The sequence below is a fragment of the Salminus brasiliensis genome, chromosome 15 (assembly GCF_030463535.1).
Source record: "Salminus brasiliensis chromosome 15, fSalBra1.hap2, whole genome shotgun sequence".
Lineage (NCBI taxonomy): Eukaryota > Metazoa > Chordata > Actinopteri > Characiformes > Bryconidae > Salminus > Salminus brasiliensis.
Window position 1 is genome coordinate 35,385,983 of NC_132892.1, and position 22,041 is coordinate 35,408,023.

The 22,041-nt window shown below is 40.3% G+C and overlaps 4 protein-coding genes across 4 annotated transcripts; all 4 read right to left on the minus strand.

Moving 5' to 3' along the window:
* Positions 1-563: 563 nt before the first annotated feature.
* LOC140536010 (fish-egg lectin-like) lies at positions 564-2,001 on the minus strand. Its single transcript, XM_072657617.1, has 5 exons — positions 1,947-2,001; positions 1,465-1,692; positions 1,176-1,366; positions 934-1,061; positions 564-705 (listed from the first exon to the last, which is right to left on the minus strand). Exons 1-5 carry the CDS (start codon positions 1,999-2,001, stop codon positions 564-566), a joined length of 744 nt encoding a protein of 247 aa, XP_072513718.1.
* Positions 2,002-4,949: 2,948 nt separating this feature from the next.
* LOC140535968 (fish-egg lectin-like) lies at positions 4,950-6,387 on the minus strand. The gene is made up of 5 exons (XM_072657560.1): positions 6,333-6,387; positions 5,851-6,078; positions 5,562-5,752; positions 5,320-5,447; positions 4,950-5,091 (listed from the first exon to the last, which is right to left on the minus strand). The coding sequence occupies exons 1-5, from the start codon at positions 6,385-6,387 to the stop codon at positions 4,950-4,952; spliced, it is 744 nt and encodes a 247-aa protein (XP_072513661.1).
* A 2,913-nt stretch (positions 6,388-9,300) lies between these two features.
* Positions 9,301-10,731, minus strand: LOC140535898 (fish-egg lectin-like). The gene is made up of 5 exons (XM_072657448.1): positions 10,677-10,731; positions 10,195-10,422; positions 9,906-10,096; positions 9,670-9,797; positions 9,301-9,442 (listed from the first exon to the last, which is right to left on the minus strand). The coding sequence occupies exons 1-5, from the start codon at positions 10,729-10,731 to the stop codon at positions 9,301-9,303; spliced, it is 744 nt and encodes a 247-aa protein (XP_072513549.1).
* Positions 10,732-18,612: 7,881 nt separating this feature from the next.
* Positions 18,613-21,793, minus strand: LOC140535607 (fish-egg lectin-like). Its single transcript, XM_072657004.1, has 5 exons — positions 21,739-21,793; positions 20,529-20,756; positions 20,215-20,405; positions 19,456-19,583; positions 18,613-18,760 (listed from the first exon to the last, which is right to left on the minus strand). The coding sequence occupies exons 1-5, from the start codon at positions 21,791-21,793 to the stop codon at positions 18,613-18,615; spliced, it is 750 nt and encodes a 249-aa protein (XP_072513105.1).
* Between the last annotated feature and the right edge of the window lie 248 nt (positions 21,794-22,041).

A 22,041-nucleotide genomic window follows, 5' to 3' on the forward strand; every position in this document is an offset into this window, starting at 1 on the left:
TGTGTACTCACTGCCTCTAACACACGTGTGTGTGTGAGTGTGTGTTCACTACCAGATGGGTTAAATGCGGAGGACACATTTCGCTGTACAGTGTACAGTGACAAATACGTGCACCTTTACCTTTTTAGTGATTAATAAAAGACAGAGACAAAAGAAGAAAGAAGAAATAAATAAGAAGAAGTACTGCCAATAGAATAGGACTCTCTGGAGTATGAAGAGAGTAAGCATGAAACTTTTGGCACCATGCTCCCTAATGCCAGGCGTGGGCTAGAGGAGGAATAAAGCCCCTCATTCCTCTATTAATCATGAAATTCTTAACAACCAGATTCACATTATGGAGGTATAAGCTGCAAATTATAGAGTGTGGATAAACATAGAAAAAACGAGTCTTTCGATCAAGTTTGTTTAATACTTTTCATAGTTTTAAAATTAATTTCATTTTTTTCCAATGCATTTTTTCAGGTCATTACTAATTATTGATTAATATAAATTTATTATCAAAGATTCTTTCTCTGATGTTCAGCTGAGAGATGAACTGAACTTCGGGATGAAGAGGAAATTTTTTATTCAGTGCAGTCATTGATGGTGTTGTCAGTGGCAATGACCCACAGGTGGCCGAGATCGTAGGACACGTGTTTGGCTTTCTGAGGATATGCGATTTGGCGCCATCCAGTGCCAGCAGGGGTAGCTGGTGCAATGCCATCTCTGGAAGATACCAAGACAAGAACACATGTTTTCTTAAAAATGTACAGACCTATATATAAACAAGCTGCTGTCTATGAAAACCCTTCAAAGAAACTGGTGAGATAGGATGTTCACACCCATGTTTTAGCTCATGTCCTGTAGGGAGCGTTGGAGGTTTCTTATGAGATGACCACCTTTATTTACAAATTTCTAATAATAAAAAACAATACAGGCCTAACAAAAGGGTACCTGATGAATATGTCGCCATTGGAATTCACCCCGTAGACTTTTCCATCAGTTGACACTTCAATCATGGAAAGATATCCAGGTACCTGCTCCCAAAGTAGGGAGCCAACACAAGCAGTTGAAGTCATGCCCTGAAATAGAGCAGATTCAACAGATTCTCTCAGCAATGGGTGCAACTTCATATAGCTATTAATAGGTGTCCACATTTATTGTTAAATTTAGCTTGGTCAGTAAACATACTGTACCTTCATAATGAAGATGTTGTCTGCACCATTCACCCCCCAGCAGCTGGTCGGTCCACAGCTGTAGTACTTCAGCTTTCCTGGGATATTTGTCCAGGAAGCACCTTTCCTCCCAAGAAGGCAGAAGATGTCATCGTTCATGTTGACTCCTGCTGGGGAGGCCAATCCTCCCGCATCAACCTGTGTCAGGAGGCCTTACCATTGAGACAATGAGTAGAAACAGATGATCCTTAAACATCTACATTCATTATTGTAAGCTAAAGCTCTGTCCAGTGCACAAAGACCAGCTCACCCGGGACAATGACCCAGTCTCCTTCATCAAGTCTTAAGATGTAGTTGTTTGCATCAACTCCCCAGACGCCAGCAGGTCCCACACTGACATGCTTCAGAGATCCAGGAACCTGTGTCCAAATGCTACCGTACAGGGTGAAGATGTCATTGTTTGTGTTGACTCCAAACACCTGACCATTTCCAGCATCAATCTGCTTCAGGCTGCCTCGTACCAGTTTACACTCTAGAGCTGTAAGAGTAGCAGAGAAACACTGTGAGATAGGAATGGAAACAATATTTGAGAAGAACAACCAATGACCTTCCAGTCACTGACCACTGGTGTCATTGGTGTTTCTGCTAGGTTTAGAGCCTACAACCCAGAACTACTCAGCCAACATTGCCCCTGTGGTCAGATCCTTAAGAGCTAGAAGGTTTGATGAATAACATCACATAATATAAACTACAGCATCAAAGACACACCCAAACACACAAACACAAACTCACCCAGAGAGGTTGTCCAGAGGTTGAGGAGCACAAAGAGGACAGCTGGTCTCTCCATGGTCTTTAGTTAGCGTCAGTGTTGATCTTGATGAAGACTGCAGTGCTGACTCCGGTGTAGGACAGGTTATATATACTCCATGAATGAGGAACAGGGTCAGATGAACATGATGAGAAGATGCCAATAAAGAGTGGAATCCCTGCAACTAAGACTGAAAATGCCCCAAAGCTGCATTTGTACAGAATGTACAGAATGTTAAGTGCAGGAGTACAATGATGGTTATTACCTGCAAAACAATGATCTGTAAAGAATGAGTCAGACGAGAGCGTTCCACAGTAGAACCAGAAATATGAAAGTATTTAAGGAGCTGGGGTGAAACTGGTGATGGTAGAGGGGAATGAGCCTGGTTCATGGTGGAGGTCCTGCAGACCAAAGGCATGTAGATGAGTCTGGTCATGGCGGAAAAGATGCCACAGGATTTTCCCAGATGGTTTCAGAGGGTGAAGAGTCTATGAATGGGGCAGGAGGGGTCATCTGCAATGCTGGCTGCAAACGATTATTACTGTCATTCTTCTTCTTCTTCTTCTTCTTATTATTATTATTATTATTATTATTATTATTTCAATAATATATGTTATTTATACAGTGCCTATAAAAAAGGATTCACCCACTTGAATGTTTTCCCCATCTTATTAATTTTAAAAATGAAATCATGCAAATCAATATGCACACATGGACAAAATTGTTGGTACTCCTCGGTTAATGAAAAATGAACAAATGAAAATCTAACATTGCTTTTCAACCATGCTTCAACTGAATTATTTTAAAACATAAACTCATGAAACAGGCCTGGACAGAAATGATGGTACCCCTAGCCTAATATTTTGTTGCACAACCTTTTGAGGCAATCACTGCACTCAAACGATTCCTGTAACTGTCAATGAGACTTCTGCACCTCTCAGCAGGTATTTTGGTCCTCATGAGCAAACTGCTCCAGTTGTCTCAGGTTTGAAGATGGCATTTTCCAGACAGCATGTTTCAGCTCCTTCCAAAGATGCTCAAGAGGATTTAGGTCAGGGCTCATAGAAGGCCACTCCAGAATAGTCCAATGTTTTCCTCTTAGTCATTCTTGGATGTTTTTAGCTGTGTTTCGGGTCATTATCCCATTGCAAGACCCATGACCTGCGACTGAGACCAAGCTTTCTGACACTGGGCAGCACATTTCTCTCTAGAATCCCTTGATAGTCTTGAGATTTCATTGTACCCTGCACAGATTCAAGACACCCTGTGCCAGATGCAGCAAAGCTGCCCCAGAACATTACAGAGCCTCCTGCATGTTTCACAGTAGGGACAGTGTTCTTCTCTTGATATGCTTCATTTTTCTGTCTGTGAACATAGAGCTGATGTGCCTTGGCAAAAAGTTCCATCTATGTCTCATCTGTCCATAGGACATTGTCCCAGAAGCTTTGGGGCTTGTCATCATGCAGTTTGGCAGTCCACTTTGGCTCAAACAACGACAGATGTGTGATCTGACACTGATGTTCCTTGAGTTTAAAGTTCACCTTTAATCTCTTTAGAAGTTTTACTGGGCTCTTTTGTTACCATTCGTATTTTCTGTCTCTTTGATTTGTCATCAATTTTCCTCCTGCAGCCACGTTCAGGGAGGTTGTCTACAGTCCCATGGATCTTACATTTCTGAATAGTATGTGCAGCTGTAGTCACAGGAACCTCAAGCTGCTTGGAGATGGTCTTATAACCTTTACCTTTAACATGCTTGTCTATAATTTTCTTTCTAATCTCCTGAGACAACTCTTTCCTTTGCTTCCTCTGGTCCATGTTGAGTGTGGTATAAACCATGTCACCAAACAACACAGTGACTACCTGTAGCCCTATTTATAGGCCCACTGACTGAATACAAGATTGTAGACACCTGTGATGCTAATTAGTGGATACACCTTGATTTAACATGTCCCTTTCGTCACATTATTTTCAGGGGTACAATCATTTTTGTCCAGGCCTGTTTAACGAGTTTACTTTTTAAAATAATTAAAATAATTCTGTTGAAGCAGGGTTTTCATAGCATTTTTATTTATTATTACTTTTGTCAGATTCAAGTTATTTCTGTGACCATTTTGGGTTTTTCTTTCATTAACTGAGGAATACCAACAATTTTGTCCACGTGTGTAACTAGCTGGCTATGAAGGTCAGCATTGTCCCAGCTGATGCAATTTGTATTTTCGTCTTCTTTTTCCATTTCTATTTTCTTCTTATTTTTCTGCAATATTAACTGGTCCTATTAAAAGTCGTGGGATGACCGGTCCATGTGTATGCAACTCAATGCAAATGATCAGTGACCCAAAACACAATGTAAAAGCACCTCAAGACCTTATAGAACAACAACATGGTACAGCCTTTGCTTCTAATGAATGCATTCAGCTACTTTAAGCTGCAGCCATTCCTGACACAAATGTGCAAATGCACACACAGCTTGTCTAGTATCTGTAGAGAAGTCAAGTCAGATTTATTTGTATAGTGCTTTTTACAACTGTTGTCGTCACAAAGCAGCTTTACATAAATAGTGATTAATAAAAGACAGAGACAAAAGAAGAAAGAAGAAATGAATAGGAAGAAGTACTGCCAATAGAATAGGACTCTCTGGAGTATGAAGAGAGTAAGTATGAAGTTCTTGGCACCATGCTCCCTTATGCCAGGCAAGAGGAGGAATAAAGCCCCCCATTCCTCCATTAATCATGAAATACTTAACAACCAGATTCACATTATGGAGGTAAAAGCTGCAAATTATAGAGTGTGGATAAACATAGAAAAAACGAGTCTTTCGATCAAGTTTGTTTAATACTTTTCATAGTTTTAAAATTAATTTCATTTTTTTCCAATGCATTTTTTCAGGTCATTACTAATTATTGATTAATATAAATTTATCATCAAAGATTCTTTCTCTGATGTTCAGCTGAGAGATGAACTGAACTTCGGGATGAAGAGGAAAATTTTTATTCAGTGCAGTCATTGATGGTGTTGTCAGTGGCAATGACCCACAGGTGGCCGAGATCGTAGGACAGGTGTTTGGCTTTCTGAGGATATGCGATTTGGCGCCATCCAGTGCCAGCAGGGGTAGCTGATGCAATGCCATCTCTGGAAGATACCAAGACAAGAACACATGTTTTCTTAAAAATGTACAGACCTATATATAAACAAGCTGCTGTCTATGAAGACCCTGCAAAGAAACTGGTGAGATAGGATGTTCACACCCATGTTTTAGCTCATGTCCTGTAGGGGGCGTTGGAGGTTTCTTATGAGATGACCACCTTTATTTACAAATTTCTAATAATAAAAAACAATACAGGCCTAACAAAAGGGTACCTGATGAATATGTCTCCATTGGAATTCACCCCATAGACTTTTCCATCAGTTGACACTTCAATCATGGAAAGATATCCAGGTACTTGCTCCCAGAGTAGGGAGCCAACACAAGCAGTTGAAGTCACGCCCTGAAATACAGCAGATTCAACAGATAATCTCAGCAATGGGTGCAACTTAATAAAGCTATTAATAGGTGTCCACATTTATTGTTAAATTTAGCTTGGTCAGTAAACATACTGTACCTTCATAATGAAGATGTTGTCTGCACCATTCACCCCCCAGCAGCTGGTCGGTCCACAGCTGTAGTACTTCAGCTTTCCTGGGATATTTGTCCAGGAAGCACCTTTCCCCCCAAGAAGGCAGAAGACGTCATCGTTCATATTGACTCCTGCTGGGGAGGCCAATCCTCCCGCATCAACCTGTTTCAGGAGGCCTTAGCATTGAGACAAAGAGTAGAAACAGATGATCCTCAAACATCTACATTCATTATTGTAAGCTAAAGCTCTGTCCAGTGCACAAAGACCAGCTCACCCGGGACAATGACCCAGTCTCCTTCATCAAGTCTTAAGATGTAGTTGTTTGCATTGACTCCCCAGACGCCAGCAGGTCCCACACTGACATGCTTCAGAGATCCAGGAACCTGCGTCCAAATGCTACCGTACAGGGTGAAGATGTCATTGTTTGTGTTGACTCCAAACACCTGACCATTTCCAGCATCAATCTGCTTCAGGCTGCCTTGTACCAGTTTACACTCTAGAGCTGTAAGAGAAGCAGAGAAACACTGTGAGATAGGAATGGAAACAATATTTGAGAAGAACAACCAATGACCTTCCAGTCACTGACCACTGGTGTCATTGTTGTTTCTGCTAGGTTTAGAGCCTACAACCCAGAACTACTCAGCCAACATTGCCCCTGCGGTCAGATCCTTAAGAGCTAGAAGGTTTGATGAATAACATCACATAATATAAACTACAGCATCAAAGACACACCCAAACACACAAACACAAACTCACCCAGAGAGGTTGTCCAGAGGTTGAGGAGCACAAAGAGGACAGCTGGTCTCTCCATGGTCTTTAGTTAGCATCAGTGTTGATCTTGATGAAGACTGCAGTGCTGACTCCGGTGTAGGACAGGTTATATATACTCCATGAATGAGGAACAGGGTCAGATGAACATGATGAGAAGATGCCAATAAAGAGTGGAATCCCTGCAACTAAGACTGAAAATGCCCCAAAGCTGCATTTGTACAGAATGTACAGAATGTTAAGTGCAGGAGTACAATGATGGTTATTACCTGCAAAACAATGATCTGTAAAGAATGAGTCAGACGAGAGCGTTCCACAGCAGAACCAGAAATATGAAAGTATTTAAGGAGCTGGGGTGAAACTGGTGATGGTCAAGGGGAATGAGCCTGGTTCATGGTGGAGGTCCTGCAGACCAAAGGCATCTAGATGAGTCTGGTCATGGTGGAAAAGATGCCACAGGATTTTCCCAGATGGTTTCAGAGGGTGAAGGGTCCATGAATGGGGCAGGAGGGGTCATCTGCAATGCTGGCTGCAAACGATTATTACTGTCATTATTATTATTATTATTATTATTATTATTATTATTTCAATAATATTTGTTATTTATACAGTGCCTATAAAAAAGGATTCACCCACTTGAATGTTTTCCCATCTTATTGCTTTTAAAAATGAAATCATGCAAATCAATATGCACGCATGGACAAAATTGTTGGTACTCCTCGGTTAATGAAAAATGAACAAATGAAAATCTAACATTGCTTTTCAACCATGCTTCAACTGAATTATTTAAAAACATACACTCATGAAACCCCTAGTCTAATATTTTGTTGCACAACCTTTTGAGGCAATCACTGCACTCAAACGATTCCTGTAACTGTCAATGAGACTTCTGCACCTCTCAGCAGGTATTTTGGTCCTCATGAGCAAACTGTTCCAGTTGTCTCAGGTTTGAAGATGGCATTTTCCCGACAGCATGTTTCAGCTCCTTCCAAAGATGCTCAATAGGATTTAGGTCAGGGCTCATAGAAGGCCACTCCAGAATAGTCCAATGTTTTCCTCTTAGTCATTCTGGGATGTTTTTAGCTGTGTTTCGGGTCATTATCCTGTTGCAAGACCCATGACCTGTGACTGAGACCAAGCTTTCTGACACTGGGCAGCACATTTCTCTCTAGAATCCCTTGATAGTCTTGAGATTTCATTAGACCCTGCAAAGATTCAAGACACCCTGTACTAGATGCAGCAAAGCAGCCCCAGAACATCACAGAGCCTCCTCCATGTTTCACAGTTGGGACAGTGTTCTTCTCTTGATATGCTTCATTTTTCCGTCTGTGAACATAGAGCTGATGTGCCTTGGCAAAAAGTTCCATCTATGTCTCATCTGTCCATAGGACATTGTCCCAGAAGCTTTGGGGCTTGTCATCATGTAGTTTGGCAGTCCACTTTGGCTCAAACAACGATGGATGGTGTGATCTGACACTGATGATCCTTGAGCTTGAAGTTCACCTTTAATCTCTTTAGAAGTTTTTCTGGGCTCTTTTGTTACCACTCGTATTTTACATCTCTTTAATTTGTCATCAATTTTCCTCCTGCGGCCACGTCCAGGGAGGTTGTCTACAGTCCCATGGATCTTACATTTCTGAATAATATGTGCAGCTGTAGTCACAGGAACCTCAAGCTGCTTGGAGATGGTCTTATAACCTTTACCTTTAACATGCTTGTCTATAATTTTCTTTCTAATCTCCTGAGACTCTTTCCTTGCTTCTCCTGGTTCATGTTGAGTGTGGTATACACCATGTCACCAAACAGCACAGTGACCACCTGTAGTCCTATATATAGACCCACTGACTCATTACAAGATTGTAGACACCTGTGATGCTAATTAGTGGATACACCTTGATTTAACATGTCCCTTTGGTCACATTATTTTCAGGGGTACAATCATTTTTGTCCAGGCCTGTTTAACGAGTTTACTTTTTAAAATAATTAAAATAATTCTGTTGAAGCAGGGTTTTCATAGCATTTTTATTTTTTATTACTTTTGTCAGATTCAAGTTATTTCTGTGACCATTTTGGGTTTTTCTTTCATTAACTGAGGAATACCAACAATTTTGTCCACGTGTGTAACTAGCTGGCTATGAAGGTCAGCATTGTCCCAGCTGATGCAATTTATATTTGTCTTCTTCTTCCATTTCTATTTTCTTCTTATTTTTCTGCAATATTAACTGGTCCTATTAAAAATCGTGGGATGACCGGTCCATGTGTATGCAACTCAATGCAAATGATCAGTGACCCAAAACACAATGTAAAAGCACCTCAAGACCTTATAGAGCAACGACATGGTAGAACCTTTGCTTCTAATAAATGCATTTAGCTACTTTAAGCTGCAGCCATTCCTGACACAAATGTGCAAATGCACACACAGCTTGTCTAGTATCTGTAGAGAAGTCAAGTCATGTCAGATTTATTTGTATAGCGCTTTTTACAACTGTTGTCATCACAAAGCAGCTTTACATAAATAGTGATTAATAAAAGACAGAGACAAAATAAAAAAAGAAGAAATAAATAAGAAGAAGTACTGCCAATAGAATAGGACTCTCTGGAGTATGAAGAGAGTAAGTATGAAGTTTTTGGCACCATGCTCCCTAATGCCAGGCGTGGGCTAGAGGAGGAATAAAGCCCCCCGTTCCTCCATTAATCATGAAATACTTAACAACCAGATTCACATTATGGAGGTAAAAGCTGCAAATTATAGAGTGTGGATAAACATAGAGAAACCGAGTTTTTCAATCAAGTTTGTTTAAGACTTATTTCATAGTTTTAACATTAAATTCATTTTTTCCAATGCATTTTTTCAGGTCATTACTAATTATTGATTAATATAGATTTATTATCAAAGATTCTTTCTCTGATGTTCAGCTGAGAGATGAACTGAACTTTGGGATGAAGAGGAAAATCTTTATTCAGTGCATTCATTGATGGTGTTGTCAGTGGCAATGACCCACAGGTGGCCGAGATCGTAGGACACGTGTTTGGCTTTCTGAGGATATGCGATTTGGCGCCATCCAGTGCCAGCAGGGGTATCTGGTGCAATGCCATCTCTGGAAGATACCAAGACAAGAACACATGTTTTCTTAAAAATGTACAGACCTATATATAAACAAGCTGCTGTCTATGAAGACCCTGCAAAGAAACTGGTGAGATAGGATGTTCACACCCATGTTTAGCTCATGTCCTGTAGGGGGCGTTGGAGGTTTCTTATGAGATGACCACCTTTATTTACAAATTTCTAATAATAAAAAACAATACAGGCCTAATAAAAGGGTACCTGGTGAAGATATCTCCATTGGAATTCACCCCGTAGACTTGTCCATCAGTTGACACTTCAATCATGGAAAGATATCCAGGTACCTGCTCCCAGTTTAGGGAGCCAACACAAGCAGTTGAAGTCACGCCCTGAAATACAGCAGATTTAACAGATTCTTAATATAGCAACTTAATATAGCTATTAATAGGTGTCCACATTTATTGTTAAATTTAGCTTGGTCAGTAAACATACTGTACCTTCATAATGAAGATGTTGTCTGCACCATTCACCCCCCAACAGCTGGTCGGTCCACAGCTGTAGTACTTCAGCTTTCCTGGGATATGTGTCCAGGAAGCACCTTTCCCCCCAAGAAGGCAGAAGATGTCATCATACATGTTGACTCCTGCTGGGGAGCCCAATCCTCCCGCATCAACCTGTTTCAGGAGGCCTTAGCATTGAGACAATGAGTAGAAACAGATGATCTTCAAACATCTACATTCATTATTGAAAGCTAAAGCTCTGTCCAGTGCACAAAGACCAGCTCACCCGGGACAATGAGCCAGTCTCCTTCATCAAGTCTTAAGATGTAGTTGTTTGCATTGACTCCCCAGACGCCAGCAGGTCCCACACTGACATGCTTCAGAGATCCAGGAACCTGCGTCCAAATGCTACCGTACAGGGTGAAGATGTCATTGTTTGTGTTGACTCCAAACACCTGACCATTTCCAGCATCAATCTGCTTCAGGCTGCCTCGTACCAGTTTACACTCTAGAGCTGTAAGAGAAGCAGAGAAACACTGTGAGATAGGAATGGAAACAATATTTGAGAAGAACAACCAATGACCTTCCAGTCACTGACCACTGGTGTCATTGGTGTTTCTGCTAGGTTTAGAGCCTACAACCCAGAACTACTCAGCCAACATTGCCCCTGCGGTCAGATCCTTAAGAGCTAGAAGGTTTGATGAATAACATCACATAATATAAACTACAGCATCAAAGACACACCCAAACACACAAGCACAAACTCACCCAGAGAGGTTGTCCAGAGGTTGAGGAGCACAAAGAGGACAGCTGGTCTCTCCATGGTCTTTAGTTAGCATCAGTGTTGATCTTGATGAAGACTGCAGTGCTGACTCCGGTGTAGGACAGGTTATATATACTCCATGAATGAGGAACAGGGTCAGATGAACATGATGAGAAGATACCAATCAAGAGTGGAATCTTCATTCCCTTCAGGGTCTGACATATCTTCTTGGGTGCTTTCCCGCAGAGTTATAAGTGAAAGAATTCGGACTTCCTCACTTCAGTCTTTACCTGTTAACCAAGTTCACGATCCTGTCCCAGAAAGGTTCTGTGATCTATGGCACGGGGAATTCATGTTCCTTGTTCCTTACTGTTTGCTAGGGTCAACCTAGACAGGCCGTCCTATTACAATGCCACATTTAAAGCCCCCGATCTCGATCGATGTTACTAAAATGAACTGTTTCTGAATACTTTTGGACATTTAGTGTATTACATACACTACATAAAAAGCATTGGGACACCTGCTTATTTAGTGTTTCCTCTGAAATCAAGGGGATTAAAATATGTTTTATGTTATATGCTATTGTTGGGGTACTGTTCAGGGAAGAAGGCTTTTCTGCTGTGAGGATTTGATTGCATTCAGCGACAAGAGCACTAGTGGGATCACAATGTTGGATATTATCACCCAACCTAATCACCCCCAACTCATCCAAAATTACTGGATGAAGCTCCACCATCCATCATTCCAGAGAACACAGCTTTTGCACTGCTCCACAGCTCCTCAATGCTGGGGGGATTTATAACCCTCTAGCCCACACCTGGCATTAGGCAACTTGGAGCCAATAGACCTCAAGACCTTTTAAAGTAAAGATGTGGTAGAGGTGGAATAATTGAAATAATTAGACATGAATAGTCTTGAATGAAAGTTAAATTAAAGTCTTAAACATAGTGTATAATGCTAACTATATATGAAGAACAGCGCAAATGGAGATACAATGTTTTTGCATGATAGAGCAACTAAGACTGCAGGGAAAATGCCCCAAAGCTGCATTTGTACAGAATGTACAGAATGTTAAGTGCAGGAGTACAATGATGGTTATTAACTGCAAAACAATGATCTGTAAAGAATGAGTCAGACGAGAGCATTCCACAGCAGAACCAGAAATATGAAAGTATTTAAGGAGCTGGGGTGAAACTGGTGATGGTCAAGGGGAATGAGCCTGGTTCATGGTGGAGGTCCTGCAGACCAAAGGCATCTAGATGAGTCTGGTCATGGCGGAAAAGATGCCACAGGATTTTCCCAGATGGTTTCAAAGGGGGAAGAGTCCATGAATGGGGCAGGAGGGGTCATGTGCAATGCTGGCTGCAAACGATTATTACTGTCATTATTATTATTATTATTAATACTACTACTAATAATAATCTTATTATTATTATTTTAATAATATATGTTATTTATACAGTGCCTATAAAAAATGATTCACCCACTTGAATGTTTTCCCATCATTGGTTTTAAAAATGAAATCAAGCAAATAAATATGCACACATGGACAAAATTGTTGGTATTTCTTGGTTAATGAAAAAACCCACAATGGTCACAGAAATAACTTGAATCTGACACAACAAAATAAATAAAAAAATCTATGAAAATTAACAAATGAAAATCCAACATTGCTTTTCAACCATGCTTCAACTGAATTATTTAAAAACATACACTCATGAAACCCCTAGTCTAATATTTTGTTGCACAACCTTTTGAGGCAATCACTGCACTCAAACGATTCCTGTAACTGTCAATGAGACTTCTGCACCTCTCAGCAGGTATTTTGGTCCTCATGAGCAAACTGCTCCAGTTGTCTCAGGTTTGAAGATGGCATTTTCCAGACAGCATGTTTCAGCTCCTTCCAAAGATGCTCAATAGGATTTAGGTCAGGGCTCATAGAAGGCCACTCCAGAATAGTCCAATGTTTTCCTCTTTGCCATTCTTGGGTGTTTTTAGCTGTGTTTCGGGTCATTATCCTGTTGCATAACACATGACCTGTGACTGAGACCAAGCTTTCTGACACTGGGCAGCACATTTCTCTCTAGAATCCCTTGATAGTCTTGAGATTTCACTGTACCCTGCAAAGATTCAAGACACCCTGTACCAGATGCAGCAAAGCAGCCCCAGAACATCACAGAGCCTCCTCCATGTTTCACAGTAGGGACAGTGTTCTTCTCTTGATATGCTTCATTTTTCCATCTGTGAACATAGAGCTGATGTGCCTTGGCAAAAGGTTCCATCTTTGTCTCATCTGTCCATAGGACATTCTCCCAGAAGCTTTGGGGCTTGTCAACATGTAGTTTGGCAAATTTCAGTCTGGCTTTTTTATGATTTGTTTTCAACAGTGGTGTCCTCCTTGGTCGTCTCCCATGAAGTCTACTTTGGCTCCAACAACAACGGATGGTACAATCTGACACTGATGTTTAATCTCTTTAGAAGTTTTTCTGGGCTCTGTTGTTACCATTCGTATTTTACATCTCTTTAATTTGTCATAAATTTTCCTCCTGTGGCCACGTCCAGGGAGGTTGGCTACAGTCCCATGGATCTTAAATTTCTGAATAATATGTGCAGCTGTAGTCACAGGAACATCAAGCTGCTTGGAGATGGTCTTATAACCTTTACCCTTAACATGCTTCTAATCTTCTGAGACAACTCTTTCTTTTGCTTCCTCTGGTCCATGTTGAGTGTGGTACACACTAAGCATTTAAACTTTTTAAAAAGTGCATCTCATTTCTCTAAAATGTTAGGATTGAGACTGGGTCTATTTCAGAATACTGTCATCTAAGAAAAAGGTCAACTTCTACCCATATAGTGAAGATATTGCCGTTTTGATGCAAAAAAAGAGTTGCTGGATTAGACCAGGAAACTTATCTCAGACAGTGATGGATACTTTGGCTACTAACATTGTCAGTACTGTAAAAGGGAACAGGTTGAGAGCTGGCTAGAGGAGACTTCTCTCACTGTCAGGGGAAGTGATTGCCTCGAGAAAGAGAAAAGAGCTAGAGAATACTACAAAGTTTGCAAGGACCTGATTTGGACATTGTAAGAGTTATGAGTATTACTGACTCAAAGCCTGGCCCAAGAGTTCCATAAAGCCTTAGAGAAAGCTTTTAGGATAGCTGGGCCAGGTGGTGACTTAGGCTACATTCACACAGCCGGTAAAATGGCCCAAATCTGATCTTTTTGGTCATGTGAAACAGGTGTGTTATCTGTATGTCAGTGTGAGCAGGATTTAGTTAAAGTAGTGCATCATGGTGTCAACTCAGTGGATATTATGAATCTGGTACATCTACTGGAATATGGCCAAAAATGGCCAAAAATATTAGCACCCCTGCACTTATTTAAGAAAATGCACCACGTCTTACAGAGGTTTCTTGGAGTTATATGGAATTCTGAAATAAGTTAAAGTTAAGAATTTAGCCTAAGTTTGGGAGAAGAACCACATCCCCATCCAAACAAACTTCTCCTCCCTCTTCTTCAGACCACCACATTATAACAGGGGGGCAGGCTTCACATACAGCCCATAGAAATCCGACCCGGACTCCTGGACGAAAACACACTTCTAAACTTACCCTCTCATTTCATCTTAGGGTGTGGTCCGTGCCAGCAAACTAAAGTTTGAGGGAATAGTGACCACCCTAGCTCAGTGACCACCCTAGCTCAGTGGTCTGCACTGTCTGTGGCGTAGGTGCACTCTCTCACCCAGGAGTTTTATTTTTTTCCCCCAGGCTGTAAAACCTGCAGACATATCACTTGATGATCTGAAAAGGAAAAGATGAGATGAACATGATTAGAGGAAAGAAAACATGTTTGTGGTTTCTGTTTGTGTCAACCAGACAGTTCTGGTTCAGTATTTTACATAGTTGTCTGTCTGTCGTCAGTGTTGAAGGCTGTAAGAGCAAGTTTCTGTGCTGGCTGAGATTACACTGTCAGTGTTTTTGGTAGGTTAATAATAGGCAATTAAGGAACAAAAGACTAAACAAGACTAAACATTATAAAGTTTAAGGTTATTCAGCTTTAGTTCAGTGATTTTGGGTTAAGTTAACTTAAAAGACTTATTAGAATTAGAATGATTTAGGTATAATCAAGTATTAATATCTTCAGTGTAAGTATTTTTAACTTAAACTGTTTCATTTTTCAATCTCAGCTGAAGCCGCCCAGACCTCCAGAGTTCCCCTTCCTTGCCTCAGCCCACATTGAGTTTACAAACTTGCACTGGAAGGACACCAACAACTCAGAACTCCAGAAATGGACCAGACAGAATGATTGGTAGAGCTGAGGATTGTCTGAGAAACTCCAGTTAAAGGAAAAGGAAATTACTAGTTTCAGATATTGTTTCCAAAGTGTGTGCTACCATGGGTAAATAGCAAAGCACTTTTGTAAGTCGCTCTGGATAAGATAAAATGCTACCAAATACTGCGCTGAGGGTGCTTATAGTGTCATCCAGTGTGATTCTGGAGTTCTGTGTGGAATGATATCAGACCTATTCCCTGTTTTTTGTGTTGGTCCAGTGGCAACTAAAGATATAAACACAGGGACACCAGAGCATTTGTAATGCTTTGGTAACCTAATGTTCTGGGAGGAGTGGTGCATTTTCTGAAAGTTCAGGGGTGCCAATATTTTTATGTAACTTTCCTTTTTGGACACTGAGACCACCAGCATGTTGTCTTCCAACTCAGAAGGTGTCAGATGTAGCTGACTGGCTATGGGGCTTTGTAGTTGTAGAGGTGAAATACCCAGAAAAGGTTAAAGATGCTACCAAGCCAAGACTGTGACACAGCTGTACATGTGAACAACTCCGGACATGGCAGGCAGACAAGGAAGTGTCACAAAAATGGAAAGTCAGTGAGATAAGTAGAAAGATTGACAGATGACCTACAAAACAGAACAGAAGGGCCATTGACTAATTCCATCTCAAGTCCAATCTGCATGAATTGAAAAAAGCTTTCTGAGTATAGTTTTTTTTTATGTGTTGGAACTAATTATTGAAAATTATTGAGAATAATTGAGAATTTCCCCACTGTGGGACTAATGAAGGATTATCTGATCTTATCCTATCTTGATTAAACAAAGCACTTACAAGGTTTGTATTCCTGTTTTTTTGTTTTTGGTTAAATGTGAACATGGCTGAACATGACTGGTTCTTGAAATTTGAATTTAGACTGTTTCAATCATTCCCACTTCAAAACCATTCTCAATAATGTTTGGGTAAAAGGCTAATTTTTATTTGTTCCTATATCTCCTTTATCTGTAAAAAAGCTAAACAGTGATCTTTTCCACTTTTTCCACTATTTCCACTCTATGTATGCTGATGTGATATGTGACTTCCCTCTGCAATGAATAAAGTGATCAATTTATCAAGACAAATGGTACTGAGGTCAATGTGGTTGAGAGCAATTACTGTTTAATGTCATAAAAGTGTTTCAGACTGAATCTATGCACTGTAAACCCAAACAAGTCCATCTAACCTAATTTATTTAAGGCAACAAGTTGTCTGAAGGTTTTTGAGTTAAGCTTTGTTAAAGAAATGAAACAGTTTAAGTTGAATACACTTACACTGAAGATACTGAACATTGTATTTCAGAACAACTCAAATATATAACATCAAATATTAATACTTGATCATACCTAAATCATTCTTATTCTAAAAAGTATTTTAAGTTAACTTAACCCAACATCCCTGAACTAAAGCTAAATAACCTTAAACTTTATAAATGTCTGATCTTGTTTAGTCTTTCATTCCTTAATTGCCTATTATTAACCTGCCAAAAACACTGACAGTGTAATCTCAGCCAGCACAGAAACTTGCTCTTACAGCCTTCAACACTGATGACAGACAGACAACTATGTAAAATACAGCTGCCTAGCTAAGAGAAGGTAGCCTGTGGAGGATGACTACACACTGGTAGTGAGTGATGCACCCAGTATGTGAATAGATGATGCCAGGAGCCAATGGTATATTACTGTATATAACTGAACAAGCACAGATGACTTAGTTACTGGACTTGTTGAGAAACATCAGTATGGGAGAAATGTGTAAATCCAGCATCAGTGCAGTTCGTTATTTCTAAAAGTGAGCTTTTTGAAGCTGGCATGGACCAATCGCCATTTTCCAATAAGAACTGAATAAGCTCAGTTACTTAATTCAATGGATTCAACTCAAAGATCTTACAAATATTCACCCAAAACACTCAAAACAGTTGGGTAATGATGTGGGGTGCATCCAGATGCACAGCAGACCTCAGACAACCACAAACATGTTTTCTTTCCTCTAATCATGTTCATCTCATCTTTTCCTTTTCAGATCATCGAGTGATATGTCTGCAGGTTTTACAGCCTGGGGGAAAAAACTAAAACTCCTGGGTGAGAGAGTGCACCTACGCCACAGACAGTGCAGACAGACGGGTTGTGCTATTACACAAACAGCAACTGCCAGCTGCACCAACCACTGCTTTAAACACACCTGTAGGTCTGTCACGATAAAATAACATGAAATAAAATAACATTTATAATATGTTTGAATACATTACTATTATTTGTATTAATATTTATGATTTTGTATTGATTTTTATTGACTATTATTAAAACATTAATCTATATGATATAACAAAAGGTAGCTTTAGGTATGACTAAATTTGATAATAAATAAATAATTAAAAGAGATGTGAAAATGTTTTTCAGTCCGTTTCTCAGTTCCTAATGTAATTTTAAAAATTGGAGTTAACAGAAACAGTGGAGGTCAAGCTGACCAAAAAAACTTACTGTAGAAAATGTAATTTCACATACTTTAGAACACTTTTTGAGCAAGAGGAGGGCTCAAAACATAAATAACCAGTCATAAGAATAAGGTGTGGTATGACTGGTTTGAGAAGTTAATAAATATTATAAAATAGTACAGAAAAAAAATCCATCAGTTTTTCATATTATTTAATGCATTTCTTTATCGCTCTCATTTACAAATGCTACTTTTTCACAATGACAGAAAGATTGATGAATATTTTTCTATATAGTAATAGTGTTGATTGCTTTTTGTATATATATTGTGTATATATATATATATTTTTATTCTCTGTCTTTACTGTGTTGTGTTGTCTGTCAGCACTTGTATTGTGCTGCATTTGTGTTCTGTATGCACTGTGTCTATGTTGCACCATGGAACGTTGTTTGGTTTCACTGTGTATATATTTTTTTAATTATATATATAATATATATTTTTCTTTTTTCTTTGCAGTTTTAGTAAAGTGGTATATAAATTAATGTTTTTTTACTTTATGAACCCTTTTCACTGCAGACATCTCCTCCAACCCCTTCCCTCTGGCAGAAGACTGAGGGCTATTAAAACCAGCATTACCGGACAGCTTTTCCCAAGAGCTGTGGCCCTTATGAACCACACCTCACAGCTTGAACAGAACTTTACAACCTACGATCTGGGCCATACATGCACATTTGCATTCTGTAAGACACTGTTAATACTGGTGGATTTAATTGGGGATTTTATATACCATCTCTGTTGGAACAAAACCCTTGTATCTCCAGAAAAGCAGCTTTACAGGAGACATAAAAACTCTACTTAACTTTCAATGGAAGTCTTTGTAAAATATTTTATTCCAAGTCATTTTGGAGCATTTCTATTGATCCATTCATCAAGATACAATCATCATTCTAATAAAATAAAAAAAACCAACAACTGTTAGAGTCACATTATGGAGAAAAGTGAAAAACCTGTGTCAGCAATCTGTGCTCCTGTTCAGAGTGTTTACTGTGTTTCTGGCATTCATTCACACCTGGTGAAATAAAGTGAATCTGATTCTGATTTAATAATCAAGGTATTATCTATAATCATTTGATCAGAGCAGAGGTTTTTATATCTGTGGATTTCTTCTTACACAACTCACAAATCTACTGATTCTCAGTGCAGTCCATGATGCTGTCATTAGAGGTGATGAGCCACAGGTGGCCGAGATCATAGGAAATGTGCTTGATTCTCTGTCTTAACTGGATTTGGCGCCATTTAGTGCCGGAAGGGCTGCTCGAAGAAATGCCTTCCCTGCAAAACACCAATCAGAAAAGTCATTACGGACCGAAATGCAAAAACATAGCATCTCACTTCCTTGGACAGACGAACTCGACCCATTCTAGTATTACCCTGTTCCTAACACACTCCGGTAAACAGAGAACTACTAAGATGTGCAGGGCAGGGGCTTCATACAATTAGAGATGCACCGATCCGATACTAGAATCAGATATCGGTCCCAATACTAACAAAATTAGCTGGATAGAGTATTGGATAATTCAATGGAACTAGTAGCCTACAGACATCATACACAGATCCTTGCAAACAGCAAGACTCCCCCTATCTAACAAGCATGGTGCCCTTAACCCGTCATCAACCATCAGCGAGTAATCCAGCTTCTTGTGTGTATTTGTGGTGTATATATATACATATATTTTATTCAATCTTTTATATATTATATATATTTTTCATTTTTCTTTGTAGTCTCAGTAAAGTGGTAAATAAATTAATGTTTATTTACTTTATGAACCCCTTCCAATACTAGGATCAGATATTGGCCCAATACTAACAAAATTAGTTGGATAGAGTATTGGATGATCCAATGGATCCAAAGGAACCGATCCAATCATGGAACCTGATTCTATATAAGGAGATCCGAGAAAGGAGGGGCTGCTCACTCCTGCTCACATCCCTATCTACAACCAGTAATAAATGTTCCACAAAGGTACCTTTCATACATATCTCCATTGGAATTGACTCCATAGACTTTTCCGTCAGTTGAAACTTCCACCATGGAAAGAGATCCAGGTATCTGCTCCCACTTTAGAGAGCCTCCACAACTGGTCTGAGTCACTTCCTGAAACAAAGCAGACTGAGACTCAGGATGCTGTCGCACTGCAGAGAAGAGCATTTCCAATGCGCGAATGCCACCTACCACCACTTTCCCAAGAGCTTCGTGTTTCATGAAGAACCGTGTTTGTAAAGAAGATGTGTGGGTGTGAAGAACCGTTCAAGGGTTGAAGGACCTTCATGTGATGTTCTTTACCAACTTAAAGATTTTTCACTCACATATTGCTATGTAAACATGGTTCTTCATGGTTCTTTTATCTTTATGGATGTTCTTTGTGGTTCCACAAACCCGAATTGTGTTGTTGTTGTTGTTTTACATTGCAGACCTGCCCACATTTCTGTGCTTTAACTTCTTCTCAGTTTGGTGAGGCTGTGTCCCAAACCACACTCACTACCACACTACTACACAGTGCTTCACAACTAGCCACCATTAGAGCTGCTCTCATTAGAGTAGCTGCCTCAGTAAAGACCAAACCAGGAGTTAGTTTGGACCAAGAGAACCGATCTACAAGTAGAACCACACCCCTGAGTCAGTCGAGAGGTAATTTAGTTTAATTTAGATTTCCCCAAATCCTCAAAAAAAAAGTCTGATAACAAGTTTAGTCCAATAAAAGAGATCAGAGTACATCGTAAAGTACCTTCATAATGTAGATGTTATCTGCAGAGTTCACCCCCCAGCAGCTGTACGGCCCACAGCTGTAGTACTTCAGCTTTCCTGGAAGGCTTATCCAAGTAGCACCTTCATCCCCAGGTAGGCAGTAGATGTCATCATACATGTTGACCCCTGCTGGGGAGGTCACTCCTCCTGCATCAACCTGTTTCAGGAGGCCTTAGAATTGAGAGTAGACAAAAACCATCTGGTAAGTTTCACCTAAATGAAAGACAATCCAAGTACAAATAATGATATTAATAACAGGCCCAGTTCTGGTAAAGGACTTAGAGACCAGCTCACCTGGAAAAACAGTCCAGTCTCCTCTCTGGAGTCTGAAGATGTAATTGTCTGAATCGACTCCCCAGACGCCAGCAGGTCCCACGCTGACGTGCTTCAGAGATCCAGGAACCTGCACCCAGCCCTTACTGTACAGGGTGAAGATCTCATCTTTGGAGTTGACTCCGAACACCTGACCGTTCCCAGCGTCGATCTGCTTCAGGCTGCCTGGAACAACGCTACACTGCAGAGCTGGAGGAACAGCAGAGGAACACCAGGAGACCCACAGTCAATTCCACAAGCTCCTCCTAATGTAGAGCTCTACTATATACAGTGGTGCTGGGTTTAAAACTCCCACTTAGATGATTAATATAATGATTCTGAAAGTTCTGAAGTTTCCTTTTACTTGCCCAGACCAAGGCCTCTTAACGTCCTGTTAGTGGTCATGATTGGCTACAGTTCATAGCTTCTAAGAGCCACATAAAAAAGGTTTGTTTGACGGCACTCAGTGCATTAACCAACACACAGGACAATGGGAAAGACTAGTGAGCTCAGAGCAGACCTGAAAAGGATGATCCAACAACTAGATTCCAAGATCAACATTTAAACAGAACAGAAGTTATTGGGAGGTGTAGATACTTTGCTAAGGTCTGAAAGAAGACCCAAACTATTAAACTCAGCCAGACCCTGAGAGGAAATTCCCACCAAAGACCCACCAACCAAGGCCTAAGCCTGAAGTGAACTGGTACACCACTGGCCTTGTCTACACTGTAAAGGTTATGAGGCAAAGATGTTTGGAAGAGAAACGGTGAGGCATTCAACCCCAGCTGTTAAGCGTGGTGGTGGTAGCATCATGCTCTGAGGCTGTTCTGCTGCCAGTGCCACCACAGAATCTTCAGCAGAACCTCAAACCAATGGCTGGATGGTTGTAATGTGGACACAGTTGAGTGTTCCAACAGACAAATGGAAGTGTAGAACGGATAAAGCAGATTGAGCCTTTGGAATGGCCTGCCCTCAAAGTCCGGACCTCAAATATGTTCCAGTTTCTCAACAATAATGCCTGAAGAAAAAGGCTCCACCAGTGGATTCAATGGCTTAACAAAACGGCTTAAAACAAGTAAAACAGCCTAGAAATAAGGTAAGAAGCCGGTTCAGAACGGTCAAACTTAACAAACTCAAACACGCTGCGATGACGTAGGTAGGGTTTTATCACCATACACGTACACACACTCACCCAGACAGGCTAGCCCGAGGTTTAGGAGAACGAGGACGAGGGCTAACGTCTTCATGGCCTTCAGGTAGCAGTGGACACCGCAGTACTCACACTCCGCTTTGCTTAGGAGTATATATGGGTCCTGTTTGTCGGTGCGGACCAATCCGAGGTGGACGAGAGGAGCAAAGTTTATGAAAACAAAATGTGAACAAACAATAATGCTGTGATCTTTCCCGTAAGTCTGCAGCTCCTTATCATGACCTGCTGTTAGTGCAAGAGCAGAAGCACAGCACAGCAATTTCATATTTGCTCATTTCACACACA

Coding starts and splice junctions, on each gene's coding strand:
- LOC140536010 (XM_072657617.1), bottom strand. CDS start 2,001: ATGGAGAGACCAGCTGTCCTCTTTGTGCTCCTCAACCTCTGGACAACC. Junction 1,693..1,946: donor CCTCTGGACAACCTCTCTGG/GTGAGTTTGTGT, acceptor CTACTCTTACAG/CTCTAGAGTGTAAACTGGTA. Junction 706..933: donor AATGGCGACATATTCATCAG/GTACCCTTTTGT, acceptor GGTATCTTCCAG/AGATGGCATTGCACCAGCTA.
- LOC140535968 (XM_072657560.1), bottom strand. CDS start 6,387: ATGGAGAGACCAGCTGTCCTCTTTGTGCTCCTCAACCTCTGGACAACC. Junction 5,753..5,850: donor AGACTGGGTCATTGTCCCGG/GTGAGCTGGTCT, acceptor CTCAATGCTAAG/GCCTCCTGAAACAGGTTGAT. Junction 5,448..5,561: donor ACAACATCTTCATTATGAAG/GTACAGTATGTT, acceptor GCTGTATTTCAG/GGCGTGACTTCAACTGCTTG.
- LOC140535898 (XM_072657448.1), bottom strand. CDS start 10,731: ATGGAGAGACCAGCTGTCCTCTTTGTGCTCCTCAACCTCTGGACAACC. Junction 10,097..10,194: donor AGACTGGCTCATTGTCCCGG/GTGAGCTGGTCT, acceptor CTCAATGCTAAG/GCCTCCTGAAACAGGTTGAT. Junction 9,798..9,905: donor ACAACATCTTCATTATGAAG/GTACAGTATGTT, acceptor GCTGTATTTCAG/GGCGTGACTTCAACTGCTTG.
- LOC140535607 (XM_072657004.1), bottom strand. CDS start 21,793: ATGAAGACGTTAGCCCTCGTCCTCGTTCTCCTAAACCTCGGGCTAGCC. Junction 20,406..20,528: donor AGACTGGACTGTTTTTCCAG/GTGAGCTGGTCT, acceptor CTCAATTCTAAG/GCCTCCTGAAACAGGTTGAT. Junction 18,761..19,455: donor AATGGAGATATGTATGAAAG/GTACCTTTGTGG, acceptor GGTGTTTTGCAG/GGAAGGCATTTCTTCGAGCA.